Consider the following 14,396-nt stretch of genomic DNA (forward strand, 5'->3'; position numbering starts at 1 on the left):
TGGCCCTGGAAAACTCCGGACAGGCTGCTCAGCTGCTGATGGGCAAGCAGCTGAACAACCTTGGCCTTGCTGGGGAGGCCTGCAGGTCCCTGGGGAGAGAAGCGTAGAGGGTGCGGAGCTGGGGCCTCTTAGCTGCGGCCTCTGGGGGAGGGTCTGTGCACCTACCAAGCACCAGGGGGCAGCCTTGCCCTACTCCTGCCGGAGCCTCACGCGCGTCAGGCAGGGGTGGGGGCGGCAGGAATCGCTACCACCCTCCACTTCGGTGAAAGGCGTAGCATCGCCCCTCGGTTGGGCAGGCTCCCCTCTGCCTGCTTAGGAGACTCACAGAGACCTGTCACTCCCAGAGCTGGGACCCTGACCCCCAGCTACCAGGGCTGTGTCCCTCACGGAGGGCCGAATGGCAGGAGACAGGGTGTTGGCAAAGCCCCACAGCACACCTGGAGGCATACCTACACCCCCGCCCCAGCCGTTCCCCGATTTGGCCAGCTGGGCCCAGCCCTGCAGGAGGCGGAAGCACCCTGCACCCCCTCTGGTGCAGGGGAGCCAGGAAGCTGTAGGCCTTGGTACCCAACAGTGGCCCAAGCCGCAGCTGGGAGTCAGAGAAGGGCCCGAGATGGGACAGGCTGGAAGGAGGAGGAGGGAAGAGGGGGGCCAAGGATGTCGAGAAGGCAGCCAGGGTAGTGGCTGGCCTAGAACCGGGAAGGGCAGGTTAGGAGGGTCGACGTGAACCAGGCCCAGGTGAATCTGGGGTCAGGGGCGGTTCGGGCCCCTGGGAAGGAGGTGCTGGCCGGCGCCCCAGGTAGCAGCCATCCAGCTTCCCGCTGCAGCGGCGTCGCCTCCTCGGGAGGAGGGCGGGAGGAGGTGGGCGGAGTGACAGGGAGGGCAGGCGGGAGGGAGGGACGGAGGAGGGGGAGGGGGAGCAGTCCAGTCGTGGGGGTGGGGCGACAGTGACATCATCCCGGAGTCGGTTCTTAAGCGGCAGCCGGTCGGGCCGGGGAGGAGAGGCAGGATCGCAGCGCAGTGGTGAGTTGCTGAGCCCGCCGCGGCCCCGAGAGCGGCTGGAGCCGCCGCCGCCGCCGCCGGGAAGGAGGGGCGAGCGCGCCTAGGCCGCCGCCGGGGGAGCCGCGGGCGAGCCGAGCAGCCGCGCGGGTCCGGGCCGGGGCGGGGGGCGCGGGCCGCAGGCCCCTGCTCCGGCCGCCGCTTGCAGACAGTGGGCTCCGGTGGGCTCCGGATGCCACCCGCGCCCCGCTAGGCTGAGCCTCGGGCCGGCCGAGCCGCCGCCGCCGCCGCCGCCGCCGCCGCCGCGGGAGCTGCGGGCAGGAGCCTCGGGAGCCGCCGCCGCCGCCCGGCCGGGCCCCGCCGCCGCCCGCGCGCCCCCGGGCCCCCGACACACATGAGATTCTTCAGGCTCACTTTCAAGTGCTTCGTGGACTGCTTCTGACCGCGCCGCCCCCGCCGTCCCGCACCCCGCCCGTCGCCCGCCCGCCGCCCCGACCCCCGGTCCGGCCGCCCCCGGCCCCCGGCGGGCCCGCGCCTTCGGGCCCCCCCCCAGTACCGCCAGCGCCCCCGCCGCCCGCCCGCTCCCGCGGGGCGCCGCGCCCCCGGCCATGGCGAAGAAGAGCGCCGAGAACGGCATCTACAGCGTGTCCGGCGACGAGAAGAAGGGCCCCCTGATCGCGCCCGGGCCCGACGGGGCCCCGGCCAAGGCCGACGGCCCCGCGGGCCTGGGGGCGCCCGGCGGCCACCTGGCCGTGCCGCCGCGCGAGACCTGGACGCGCCAGATGGACTTCATCATGTCCTGCGTGGGCTTCGCCGTGGGCCTGGGCAACGTGTGGCGCTTCCCCTACCTGTGCTACAAGAACGGCGGAGGTGAGCGCGAGCCCCTCCCCCGCCTGCCGCCGGCCCCGCCGGGGCGCCCGTGCGAAGTCCAGGGGGTGGGGAGGCCCCCCCGGGACGGCCGGGGGCTGCCCCTCGCCCGCCGTCGCCGCGCGGTGGCCCAGCCGGGCGGTCTCCGCCCCCCCGGCCGGTCATGTGCCTGGCAGCGTGTGGGGGGAGGGGGCAGGCGAGCCTCCTGCCGAAGCCGCCGAGCTGCCCCCACAGACTCTCGGCCCCGAAGTGATTGGCCACGGAGGTGGCAAGGCGAGGCCTACCCCTTGGGGGGGGGCTTCCAGAGGTGAGGAGCCCTGGCTGCCCCCGCAGGTCAGGCACACAAGTGGCACATTGTGTGGGCCCCCCACGTGTGCACACACGAACACACACACAATGGGCCATTCTGTCCCTCCCTCTGCTTTCCCCTCCCTTCCCTTCTCTCTTCTCTTCCCCTCTCTCCCCTTCCCTCCCCTCCCCTCCCCTCCCTCCCCTCTAGCCTGGGCCTGGAATACTGGGTGCCTGAGCCAGGCTTGGGAAGCCTGCAGCCTGGGCCGCCTGGCGCCGCCACTGGACACACTGCATGCACACCCCATGCCCGCCGCCCGCCCCGGCCCAGCTTAGCAACAGCGATGGGCACGCGTGTGTCCTGTGACTGCAAAGCAGCACCAGGGTTGGTGGGAAGCCGCAGTGACTAGATGACGGGTGGGAAACTGAGGCCCAGAGAGAAGGTCTTTGCCCAAGGTCACAAGCAAGAAGAATGCTGAGACCAGAAGCCAAGCAAGCTGCAACCAAGCTCAGCTTTTGAGTAGTGGAGAGTGCAGAGCGGGGCAAGGGTAGGGGGCCTGGAGAGGAGAAGGGCTCCCCCACCCCCAGCCTGAGGTCCCTGCCAGCCTCCCCCAACCTTGACTCCTTCTGTCCTTGCTCACATGCCCTTTCAGACACCCTCCATTCTGCCCACCGGCAGACAACTGCCACCCACCTACCCACCCACCCTCTCCCCTGGACCTTCACACTTGCAGGCAAGAGTCTGGGTGCCGGGACAGGCCAGGGCTCCCTTCCCCTCGCCCAAGTTCGGCAGGTCCCCGGGCCTGAGCGCCGACCACGGAGTGGCTTGTGTCCACAAGTGTGTGTGTCCTCCGCGCCCGTTAGTCAGGTCACCGTAGGTGAGTAGGGGCAGAAGCCTTGTAGGGGACCCCCCAGCCCAGGAAGCAGGGCTCTAAGGGCCCAGGGGCTGCCGTAGGCCCCTTGACACTCCACCTCCCCAAGACTGTCCACCTTGGGCCCCTGAGCCAGCAGCCACCCCTTGCACTGATTCACTCAGTGGGAAGTTACGATGGGGCCCGGGCGGAGCCTGCAGCTGGGGCGCCGCCCGCCTCACAGGGCTTCTGAAAGCCAGGCTGACTGGCCCGGCCCGGCTGAGGAGTCTGGGTCAAGTCCCCACCTGGCTAAGGGGCCGCCCTGTGCAAGTGGCCACCTTGAGCTTCATCCCCCAGGTGTGTTCCTTATTCCCTACATCCTGATCGCCCTGGTCGGAGGAATCCCCATTTTCTTCTTGGAGATCTCGCTGGGCCAGTTCATGAAGGCCGGCAGCATCAACGTGTGGAATATCTGCCCCCTGTTCAAAGGTGAGCAGCCCCAGGCAGCCCCTCTCACCCTCTCCCTCTGGGACCTCTCCCCTTCCCCGCCGCTGGGGCAAAGCTGGTGCCCACTTGAGAAACCTCAAGTCTGAGCACCTCCTGTCTGAGCACCAGGCCTGGGATGCCCCCCAAGCTGTGAGGGAGAACCTGGAGGACGTGCAGACCACCTGGCTGACCTTGGGGAGGTGGAGACTAGAGTGGGTGATGGGCCTCTCCACCAGGGCGAGAAAGCCCAGTCCCAGCAGCGCCCGGGACAGGCCCTGCCGAGTATCCTTGGCTCGCTGGGGCTGAAAAGAGGGTGGCTGGGCGTGAGACACGATGGCAGGAGAAGCCAGAGGGCCAGCCTAAGGGGCTGGGACGGGAGCCATCGAAAGTTCAGGGTCTGAAGGGAAGGACCAGTGGCCAGGGTTACCGCCAAGCCCCTTCTGTGTGTGGGCAGTGTTCCCCCATCAGCTCAAGGCCCTAGGAGGTAGGTCCTACTGTTACCCTCCTCGGAGGCTGGGGCACAGAGAGGTGAAGTAAGTGACTGGCCGAGGTTGCCTGCTGAGAGGGTGACTGTCTCCCTCACTGCCCCAGGTCCCCAGAAAACCCCCCAGCTGCTGGTACAGGAGGCCACTGGGTGGGGGGCAGGTGGAGGCATGGCCTTCCTTCAACCATCATGGTGGCAGTGGGACCCAGGAGAAGGGGACAGGTGTGTGAGACTAGGGAAACAAGAGGACTTGACTCTCAGATGGGGGCAGGATGTGTGCTCTGCTTTGGGGCTGGGGAGGATGCAGGAGGTGAAGCAGGGCGGGGGCAGAGAGCAGGGGCTGATTTGGGGGGACAGATTGAGGAGTGTTAGCCTAGCGCTGGGGACACAGCACAAGGGAGAGTCCAGGGGGACTTGGAGAGGTCTGGTTGGACAGCAACAGAGAAGGATCTAGTTGCACGGATGGTGGGGGAGGGGGTGGACGGCAGATGCAGGGAGCAGGATGTTAGGGTTCCAGCAGGGACCACTGGCAGTGCCTGGCCAGGTAGATAGTGGGGACGGTGGGGAACTGGCCAGAAAAGAGCCTGCACGGAAACTCTGCTCCTCTCCAGGCCTGGGCTACGCCTCCATGGTGATCGTCTTCTATTGCAACACCTACTACATCATGGTGCTGGCCTGGGGCTTCTATTATTTGGTGAAGTCCTTCACCACCACGCTGCCCTGGGCCACGTGTGGCCATACCTGGAACACTCCCGACTGTGTGGAGATCTTCCGCCACGAAGACTGTGCCAATGCCACCCTGGCCAACCTCACTTGTGACCAGCTTGCTGACCGCCGGTCCCCTGTCATCGAGTTCTGGGAGTGAGTCAGGCACCTCTGGGCCAGGCCCGGCCTGTCTCTCTGGTCTCCCACACGTAGCTCAAGTCTGCATGTGTGTGCGTGTGCGTGTGCGTGCATGTGCACGCGTGCGTGTGTCGGGGCCCGGCCCTGGGGGGATGAGGCCAGGGATGCGGAGCGGGCGGTGCCTGCCCGCCTGGGGAGGGAAGCAGGGGACTGCTGCTGGGCCCGCTGGGGACGGCGTGGGGCCGGGCCGCCAGCGGCTCCAAGGCTCCGGGGACACAGACTGCAGCGACTCCAGGCTGCAGGCTTGGCCCGGGCCGGCCAGGTGCATGGGGGAGACCGGCTGGACTCAAGGGCTGTGGCGGCGGGGGCGGCGGGGGGGCGCCACCCCAGGGCCACCCCCAGTCTCCTGGCCCTTTGCTGGCACAGCCCTCAATGGGCTTTCCCTCCCCCAGGAACAAAGTCTTGAGGCTCTCCGGGGGGCTGGAGGTTCCGGGGGCCCTCAACTGGGAGGTGACCCTGTGTCTGCTGGCCTGCTGGGTGCTGGTCTACTTCTGTGTCTGGAAGGGGGTCAAGTCAACAGGAAAGGTACAGCCGGGGTGACGGCAGGGCTGGGGGCAGCACTGCCTGGGGGGGTGTGGGTGTCTGCCAGCGACCACTGCTGCAACGGGAGGAGACTGGACCAGGGCCAGAGCCCGAGGAGGGGCAGGGACTTCAGTCCGGGCCACGTGATCCCCACCCCTTGGCTGGAGAGTCCTCTCCGCCCTGCACCTCCAGGCCCGGCAGCCTTCCCTCCCGAGTGGAGGCGGAGAGGCCCCGGCAGCGTCTAGCCCCTTCCCTGGGGTCGGGGGCCTCCCTGGCTCGCCTTCCCTCCCTTCCAGTTTCTCTCGGTTCTGGCTCTGAGTCAGTTTTTGACCGTCTGGGTAGACCTGGTCTCCGCCTGTCTCTCTCACCTGCCTGTCTGCCCTGGGGGACCCAGCGGGGAGCCTGGACACATCCCTCCCTCAGGGGCTCCCTGTCAGGTTGCGGGGACAACTGTGCGAACAGACACACAATAAGACAGCATGCCGACGTTTGCGGGACACGGCCGGGGCTCTGGAGGGCGGGACCATTCCAGCAGGGTCCGCAGAGCAGCCGCTTGGCCCAGCTTGGGTGGGAGGCAGAGGCCTTTGCTGTCATCTTGATCTTGCCTCTGTCTCTGGCTGGCTGAGTTCTAATCCCCGGCACCAAGGACCCCCACCTCTCTGCAGACGAGGACCTGGAGTCGGGAGGCGTGGGACCTACCCGCGGGCTGCGGCCTCACTCCCTGCCAGGGGAGGGCCCTGCCTCTCCCTCCCTCTGCAGCTGACCTGTGCTTGCCGTGGGGCTGCTGGTGCCCCAGCCAAGCACCCAGCTTCCTTTGGGAGGAGTCGTGGCTCTGATGAGTAGAAGTGGGTGCCGCCGGGTGGCCTCCCTCCTCACCACTGAGCACACCGGCCAGCGGGGGGGGGGGCACCGTGGCCTTCCTGGCAGCCCTGCGCAGGCTGAGGGCGCCTGAGGGGGTGGTGGGTGCCGCAGGACCCCTCTGAGCACCCCCGCCCCCCAGGTCGTGTATTTCACCGCTACATTCCCCTACGTGGTCCTTGTCGTGCTGCTGGTGCGTGGGGTGCTGCTGCCTGGAGCCTTGGACGGCATCATCTACTATCTCAAGCCTGACTGGTCGAAGCTGGCGTCCCCTCAGGTGAGGCAGAGGTCGGGTGGGGGGACACGGTGCGGGAGCAGGCCAGCCTAGCAGGGCTCCTCACACCTGCTCTCCCCTCGCTCACCTCCAGGTATGGATAGATGCCGGGACCCAGATTTTCTTTTCTTACGCCATTGGCCTGGGGGCCCTCACGGCCCTGGGCAGCTACAATCGCTTCAACAACAACTGCTACAAGTAGGCACTACAGCCCTGCCACCCCTGCCCTGCCTGCCCGTGGGCAGCAGGCAGTCTCACCAGCCCACACGGTCCCCTCTGCCCCCAGGGATGCCATCATCCTCGCACTCATCAACAGCGGGACCAGCTTCTTTGCTGGCTTCGTGGTCTTCTCCATCCTGGGCTTCATGGCCACAGAGCAGGGCGTGCATATCTCCAAGGTGGCGGAATCAGGTAAAGACCCCCAGGCCCCAGCCCGGCCTCCGGAGCAGCGGCAGCTGCTGTCGTAACGTGCCGCGTACACGAACGCACACAGAGCGATGTTCTGAGACATGAGAGCAATTCAAACTCCATTTGTCACATCACCCTGGGCCAGGAGGCCTGGCTGAGCAGCTGCGAGGCACAGCTGCTCAGCCGTCTCAGGCCAGGCCACGTGGAGCCCCGAGCCCCCATCCATCTGTAGCCAGGGGCCTCGGGGTATGTCCTCACGCTTGCCTGAGTGTTGTAGAGGGAAAGGTCGGCCTTTTCTGGGTCAGTGGTGATCTGTGGTCACAGTAGCTGCTGGAACCCAGGTCCAGAAGGCTGAGCCAGCACGCCACTCTTATGGGTAGAGGTCTACCAAGGGCTCGCGGGAACCTTCCAGCCCCTGGTATGGCATGCGCGTGCGCGCGCGCGCGCACACACACACACACACACACACACACACGAGGGCTCGAGTGGTCCGGCAGTGTCCTGACACAAGTGGAAAGGCCCTTGGCCACAGGGTGCCCTGGCATCGTCCATTACGCTGGTACTGTGGTGCAGGGTGGAGGGGGACAGGATGTGGGTGGGGGGCTCCAGGTGTCCACACCCCGCCCCTTCCCCCTCAGGGCCTGGCCTGGCTTTCATCGCCTATCCCCGGGCCGTCACGCTGATGCCTGTGGCCCCGCTCTGGGCTGCCCTGTTCTTCTTCATGCTGCTGCTGCTCGGCCTCGACAGCCAGGTTTGCAAAAGGGGGGGCAGAATAGAGGGGGCTGGGAGGTGGGGGGGGGCGGGGGGCTGGTGCGCAGAGGGCACCCTGGGCGACGGGAGATGGCAGGTGGGGGGGGAGGGGCACGGCCTGAGTTGCCCGGCCACAGTTTGTAGGTGTGGAAGGCTTCATCACCGGCCTGCTGGACCTCCTCCCGGCCTCCTACTACTTCCGTTTCCAAAGAGAGATCTCCGTGGCCCTCTGCTGCGCCCTCTGCTTTGTCATTGACCTCTCCATGGTGACCGATGTGAGTGGGGGCAGGGTGAGGGAGGCCCCTGGCCTCAGGCTGCCGGCTGCCACCTTCCCTGACCTGGCCCCATCCCCAGGGCGGGATGTATGTCTTCCAGCTGTTTGACTACTACTCAGCCAGCGGCACCACCCTGCTCTGGCAGGCCTTCTGGGAGTGCGTGGTGATCGCCTGGGTGTACGGTAGGTCTGGGCCGACAGGCAAGCCGGGGGTGCGGCGCGGTCGGGGGGCCGCGTCTCTAGCTCCGGCCCTCCGGCCTCACGTTACCCCAGGAGCCGACCGCTTCATGGACGACGTGGCCTGCATGATCGGGTACCGACCTTGCCCCTGGATGAAATGGTGCTGGTCTTTCTTCACCCCGCTGGTGTGCATGGTAAGGGCCGGGAGAGGCTGGGCAGGGCGAGGGACTCCAAGGGCCTGCAGCGGTGGCTGCCGGCTGAGCGCGCGAGGCTTCTCGCCCGCAGGGCATCTTCATCTTCAACACGGTGTACTACAAGCCGCTGGTCTACAACAACACCTACGTGTACCCATGGTGGGGCGAGGCCGTGGGCTGGGGCTTCGCGCTCTCCTCCATGCTGTGTGTGCCCCTCCACCTCCTGGGCTGCCTCCTCAAGGCCAAGGGGACCGTGGCTGAGGTCAGTTCCCTGCGCCCCGTCTCCCGCACACCATCCCTCCCTCCCGTTGGGTGTGGACATGACCTCCAGAGCGCCCTGCCCCTTCTCCCACCCACCCGCCGGGACAGACCCGTTGTGCCCGGAGCCTCTGGGCCAGCTCGGAGGGGGGTGTACGGGAGGAGAGTTGGCCCTCCAGGGCCTCGCTCGGGTGGTGGCGGCGGAGGAGAGGCCTGTCCCTAGCCTCCATTCTAGCAGCCACCCAGCCCTCCACTGAACCCTATTTCCCTAGCGTAGGGAGCGGGGCCTGGTCAGGAGGGGCGCGGCCCCGGGCCGCAAGTTGGTGGCAGGCGGCGGGAAGTGGAGAGAGGCCAGGGACAAGCAGGTGCCCCTCCCCAGGGACTCAACGTGTCCCTCTCTCCCGCAGCGCTGGCAGCACCTGACACAGCCCGTATGGGGTCTCCACCACTTGGAGTACAGAGCTCAGGACTCGGATGTCAGGGGCCTGACCACCCTGACCCCAGTGTCTGAGAGCAGCAAGGTGGTGGTGGTGGAGAGCGTCATGTGACAGGTGCCCCGGCTCACATCACCAGCTCACCCTCTCATAGCCATAGCAGCCCCTGCTCTAGCCCCCCACCCCCCCAGGGGGCTTGCCTTTCCCTGCCACCTACGGGGTCTGCCGGGGGGGGGGGGAGGGGAGGAAGCACCAGAGTGCTTATAACTAAAATAACTTTTTCCATTTTTAATAAAATGCCAAAAATATCACAACCCACCAAAAATAGATGCCTCCCCCACCCCCCTTAACCAAGCTGGTGCACACGCTGCTTCTTCCCAGGCCCTGCCACCCGCCCTCCAGTGCCCGCTACAGTCACGTCTCACCTGACCCCACCAGGCCCTGCCTGCCTCTCTCCAGGCTCTGCCCAGCACACCCTTGGGTGGCCCCTCACCCCAGGGGCAGCAGTGGCAGCTCGGGAAACAGGGGGACTGGAGAGCGGAGGGGGCAGGTGAGGGAGGGGCAGCAGAACCAAGGCGAATGAATATTTCAGCTGGGCTAGACCCCTCTCCCCATCCCTACTCTAGAAGCTTAGAGAGCCAGCCAGCAAGGGAACCTTCAGTTCCTGAGCCAATTGCCACCAATATCAGTTGTGTGAGCTTGAGTGCATGTGTGCGTGAGTTCATAGGGTATAGACATAGATCTCTATTTCTCAGCCAAGGTGAATACCAGGTGTAAATCGTGCCTGTGGGCAAATGAGGCTTGTATTTTGCACATTTTATAAAAACTTGAGATTTCTGCTTGTATATTTCTAAGAGAAACACCCCAACGTCCCTCTCCTTGCCGCGCCCCATCCCTTTCAGCCCCTCTTACACCTCTGCCCCAGCCAAGGAGTGTGAATTTATAGATCTCATTTTCATAGGCAAAACAGAAGCTTCAAGCTGTCGAGTGTGTGAGTCTGTCGTGTGGGTATGCACGTGTAGTCCCTGGCCCCAGACTGGGGTGGAAAAGTGCATGGCGGGGACCTCAGTGGGTGTCCGCACACTCCCCGCTCTGCCCACAGGTCGGCAGGGTGAGCCGACGCAGGGCTCTGCAGGGGGATCCGGACCTGGGGCCGCCCACCCGGCATGCTCAGGCTGGCCCACACCCTGCGCCCTGGGCCGGGCGCCCCCGCGGCAGGGATCTGAGGTGGGCCTCCGTCCCCCGCCCCAGGGATCCTGCGCGCGGCTCCCACCTGCGAGCTTAAGGCTGACGCGCTTTCCACGTGTCAAGTCCTCCACGTAGCAGCTTCACTTAACCCACGTCTGTGTCACGTCCGATCCCGAGACAGCCGAGGGGGCCCTAGAAAGGCTTCCCTCACACCCTGACGTGGGCTGGAGGGGTGGGGGGCGGGTGAGGGCGGCGGTCCAGCGGGGACACCCTTACTGTGCTCAAAAGCCGCTGCAAACATAGCAATAAAAACATGTCATTTTCCAAAGCTGCCTCCTGCTCCCCCTCTGTTTGTCAGGTGCCGGGGTTGCGGGTGGAGGCCTCCCCACCTCGAGCAGCTTCCTTGGGCAAGTATTCGCCCTGAGGGTCTCTGCACCCGGCACTGTTCTGGGAACTTGGAACGGAGCAGGGAAGGAAGCCGGCAGGAAGCCTTTTCCCCACGGAGCTGACATACTTGGGGGAGCAAGGATAACGGTGTGCTAAAGAGGAGCACGCCGAGCAGGGAAGGCGGGTGTGAAGTCCAGGCGCTGAGGTTTGCGAAGGCTGCCCAAACGCTGCACTGAACAGGTGCTCTTCCCAGGGCAGGCGAGGTAGAGGGCTGGGGAGGAGACTCCGCCAGAGCGCCCGGAAGGTGGAGATCACTGGGCGGGACCAGGGCACTAGCAGTGCAGGTGAGAAGTCTCCAGGTTAGGGACCTGTTTGCAAGGCTGGGATGCTGGGGACGATGGCAGTTGCCAGGCCCTGCACCAGGGAGACGAGGAGGTTTGGAGGGGACGGTGGTGTCAACTGAGTAGAAATGTCCAGTAGGCAGGTGGACAAGGAGTTTGAAGTTCTGGAAAGAGTCTGGGCTGGAGACAAATTTTGGAAGTTCTCATTACATAAAGATGGCCCCGAGAGCCCAGAGCCTGGATGAGCTCCCCAAGGGGGGCGGGGCGCCACGGGCAGCTGGAGAGGGAGACGTGGCCCAAGCACTGAGCCCTGGGACACTCAGAGGTGGCAGAGAAGAGGGGGGACCGGCTGCAGAGTCTGAGGAGGCTCGGGAGGGGCCCCCGAGTGCCAGACGGGTCCTGGAACACGCGTGAGGACCCCCCACCCCCGCCCTGGGCGTCAGGGAGGAGGGAGCGATGGGCTCTGTCAGGTGCTGCCCATGGTTAAGGGAGGTGAGGCCCGAGATCGCCAGCTGCGTTTGGCGACAAGATCGCGGAGACCTGGATGAGAGAGCTCTGGTGTGGGAGGAAGGGCCAAAGCCTGATTGGAGTGGTATTTGGAAAGGAGTGGAAGCAACCCAAGTGTCCACCGACAGAGGAACAGACGAAAAAAATGTGATCCATCCACACGATGGAACAATATTCAGCCTTAAAAAGGAAGGAAATTCTGACACCTGCTACAACACGGATGCACCTCAGACATTACGCTCAGTGGAAGGGAAGAAGCCAATCACAAGAAGACATAGTGTGTGACTCCACTTCTATGACAGCCCTAGAAGAGTCAAATTCAGAGACAGAAAGAACGGTGGGTGCCAGCGGATGGGGGGAGAGGGAAGGGGAGTTAGTGTTTAATGGTGAGAGAGGCCACACACAGTGTAAGTGTACTTGATGTCACTCAACGGTAATCCTAAAAATGGTTAAAGCAGAAGTTTGAGATTACACACTTTAGCCCAGTTTAAGAGGAGGGGTGGGGAAGACCTGGAGAAAGTGAACCCATTCAGGTCCTTGGCTCCATCCCGAGTGATGGGAGGAGGGGCATGACGAGGCACGGACACGGGGTGGCCAGCACCAGCCCGGTCATCATCTGAGGCAGGCCTGGGGTGGGGGTCAAGGTTGGGAACCTGCTGCCCACTCTGAATGCCAGCCTGGGCAGAAGGGAGGGGGTGGCCCTTCAGAGAAAAGTGACAACTTGCTCCTCTTCAGTCCCTCCCAGGCCAGTCCCTCTCTTTAGCAAGGCACAGTCCCCTTAGAGAGGAGGGGGCTTTAGCCCTCAACCGTACAGCCGGAGATGGGCTCTGGCTTGTGACACGGCCATCAGCCCATGCTCTGATGGTCACCAAGAACCCGGACAGAGCGCAGGTCACCGCAGAGCTTGGGAAGGAACATCGGCCGAGCAGGCCCAACCCCAACTCGACCTGGGCCTTTAGAGCCTTTGCTGGCGCAGAGGCGCCTCGCCGGTGAGACGGTGGCCCAGGCCCTGCAGGCCCTGCCGTGCCAACACCTGATGACCATTCTTCCGACCCAACCCCTGTCCCACCCTTCTCTTAAAAGACTTTTCACCCTACAAACCTCTGCTCTCACCACGCCCACAACTCCAAGAACCCCGTGTGCTGGCAGTTCCCCGAACCTGCAGCCTGGCTGTCCTGAGCAGGCCCCTCACACCGTGCCCAGCCCCCACCCTGCATCCGCTCATCCATCAACAGTCCCTGCCTCCCCTGCGGCCGGGCCTGCCGTCACCCCCAGGCCCTCGCCACTCCCCACCCTGACTCACACCGACTCCTTAACGTCTCCATTCCCCCGACCACCGCCATGCCTTGGCTCAGGTCCTCATCACCTCTTACCAAATGGCCTCCAAGCCACCTGCCACAGGCCAAGACAGACTCAGAAAACATCAACAGCACAAAAAAGGGAACTTAGGGAATTCCCTGGCGGTCCAGTGGTTGGGACTCTGTGCTCCACCGCAGGGGGCCCGGGTTCGACCCCTGGTCGGGGAACTAGGATCCCACAAGCCATGCGGTACAGCCAGATAAATTAATTTTAAAATTTTTAAAAAAAACAAAAAAGGGAACTTGACAGAGGTCATGCTGCTTGGGCAGGGCCCTGAGAGCAGTGGGCTGGCCCCATTCACTTGGGAATCTGTCCCTCCAGTAGGGGCTGAGAACCCAGTGACCAGCAGCCTAATGGGGGAGACAGGCAAGGAAATGGAACAGCCCAGACCCGTGGAGCCCACGGTGTTACCAGAGCTGGAGGCAAGACGGGATACTGACAGGCACAGTCCCACTCGGAATGGAGGCTGCCGGAGGAAAACAGCCCTCAGGATGGGCCAGAGGGGGCCAGTTTCTGCAGGCGGCCCTCCAGTCTAGGCTGGGCGAGCACGTGGCTTTTCACCTTAAAGAGTCTGCTGCCCCTGTCACTGTCTCTTCCCGTCCCCAGCTAGATGGGGTGCTCCAAAAGTGGCCTTGTGCAGCTTTTTCCCCTCTGCCCAGCCCGGGGCCTGATGCCAAGGGGGTTCAGGGACCACCTGGGGTTGAACAGGGAAGAACCTAAAGGCACACTGTTTGGACTTTGGCCTGTAGAAGTTCAGAGAAGAGCGAGCTCAGGGAGGCCGAGGTAGTCAGAAAACACTTCCTGGAAAAGTGGGACTGGCCCTCAGCCTCTGCATAGCAACCAGAGGGCGTCTCCTGTGGGCTCCCTCCCCGGCAGACACCACCTAGAAGGCTGCCCAGAAAGGGGCGGCATTCCTCATGAGAACGTGGGGAAAAGGACAGCCCTGAAGGGAGCCACCAGCCTGAGCCTGGCAGGAGGAGCAGGTGCGCGAGGCTGGGTGTCAGCACCACCGTTTTCAGGGGCCCCTTAATTCCAAGAGAAAACACCTCCGACCTTACCCCAATTCCCCTCGCCCAGCCCTCAGGGCCAGCAGAGGATGAGCACTAGGGCCTGCCCAATGGCGGCCACCTGCCAAAGCCAGCCCAGGGGGCCGCCAAGGGGGAGCCCGCTGCCAGAGCAGGCTCTCCGATCAGGGTGGTGCACCTACATGTTCACGGGCCGCAGGTGGCAGAGGGGCACTTTACCCGCCCGGAGGCCTTCCCCACTGCCTCGCTCTGCCCTGGGCCAGTCGCAGGTCACTGCCAAGGGCAAGTCTCCTCTCTCGCCAGCACTAGTCAGAGGTCATCCTGCAAACCTTCGGGAGGGGGTGGGGCAGGGAGTGACTGGTGGCACTCTGCCATGCTCTATCTGTCCTAAATGTGATGAACAGGACCCAGAGGAGGCAGGCGAGTCTGCCACCCGGAAGCCCCAGCGGTTTACCTTGCCTCCCAAGCTTCCCCGGGCCCAGCAGCCAACCCCCAGGAAGACCGACAGGACGGACACGCCCCACGTGGCCATAAAGCGGGGCCTGGCCTGGGGAGCAGG

The 14,396-nt window shown here is 64.6% G+C and overlaps 1 protein-coding gene across 2 annotated transcripts; it reads left to right on the forward strand.

Annotated features, from left to right (window-relative positions):
* The first annotated feature begins 1,347 nt into the window (after positions 1-1,347).
* Positions 1,348-10,533, forward strand: SLC6A8 (solute carrier family 6 member 8). Of its 2 annotated transcripts, XM_057538537.1 has the most exons (14): positions 1,348-1,869; positions 3,363-3,494; positions 4,587-4,836; positions 5,271-5,403; positions 6,401-6,535; positions 6,627-6,730; positions 6,819-6,943; positions 7,579-7,691; positions 7,828-7,965; positions 8,045-8,147; positions 8,238-8,338; positions 8,430-8,600; positions 9,004-9,147; positions 10,133-10,533. In XM_057538537.1, exons 1-13 carry the CDS (start codon positions 1,608-1,610, stop codon positions 9,142-9,144), a joined length of 1,908 nt encoding a protein of 635 aa, XP_057394520.1. In that variant the 5' UTR covers positions 1,348-1,607; the 3' UTR covers positions 9,145-9,147; positions 10,133-10,533. The 2 variants fall into 2 exon arrangements, with proteins under 2 accessions (XP_057394520.1, XP_057394519.1); XM_057538536.1 differs by having other exon boundaries at positions 9,004-10,533.
* The last annotated feature ends 3,863 nt before the right edge of the window (positions 10,534-14,396 follow it).

The sequence above is a fragment of the Balaenoptera acutorostrata genome, chromosome X (genome assembly GCF_949987535.1).
Source record: "Balaenoptera acutorostrata chromosome X, mBalAcu1.1, whole genome shotgun sequence".
NCBI classification, from domain to species: domain Eukaryota; kingdom Metazoa; phylum Chordata; class Mammalia; order Artiodactyla; family Balaenopteridae; genus Balaenoptera; species Balaenoptera acutorostrata.

Coding starts and splice junctions, on each gene's coding strand:
- SLC6A8 (XM_057538536.1), top strand. CDS start 1,608: ATGGCGAAGAAGAGCGCCGAGAACGGCATCTACAGCGTGTCCGGCGAC. Junction 6,536..6,626: donor CGAAGCTGGCGTCCCCTCAG/GTGAGGCAGAGG, acceptor GCTCACCTCCAG/GTATGGATAGATGCCGGGAC. Junction 6,944..7,578: donor CTCCAAGGTGGCGGAATCAG/GTAAAGACCCCC, acceptor CTTCCCCCTCAG/GGCCTGGCCTGGCTTTCATC.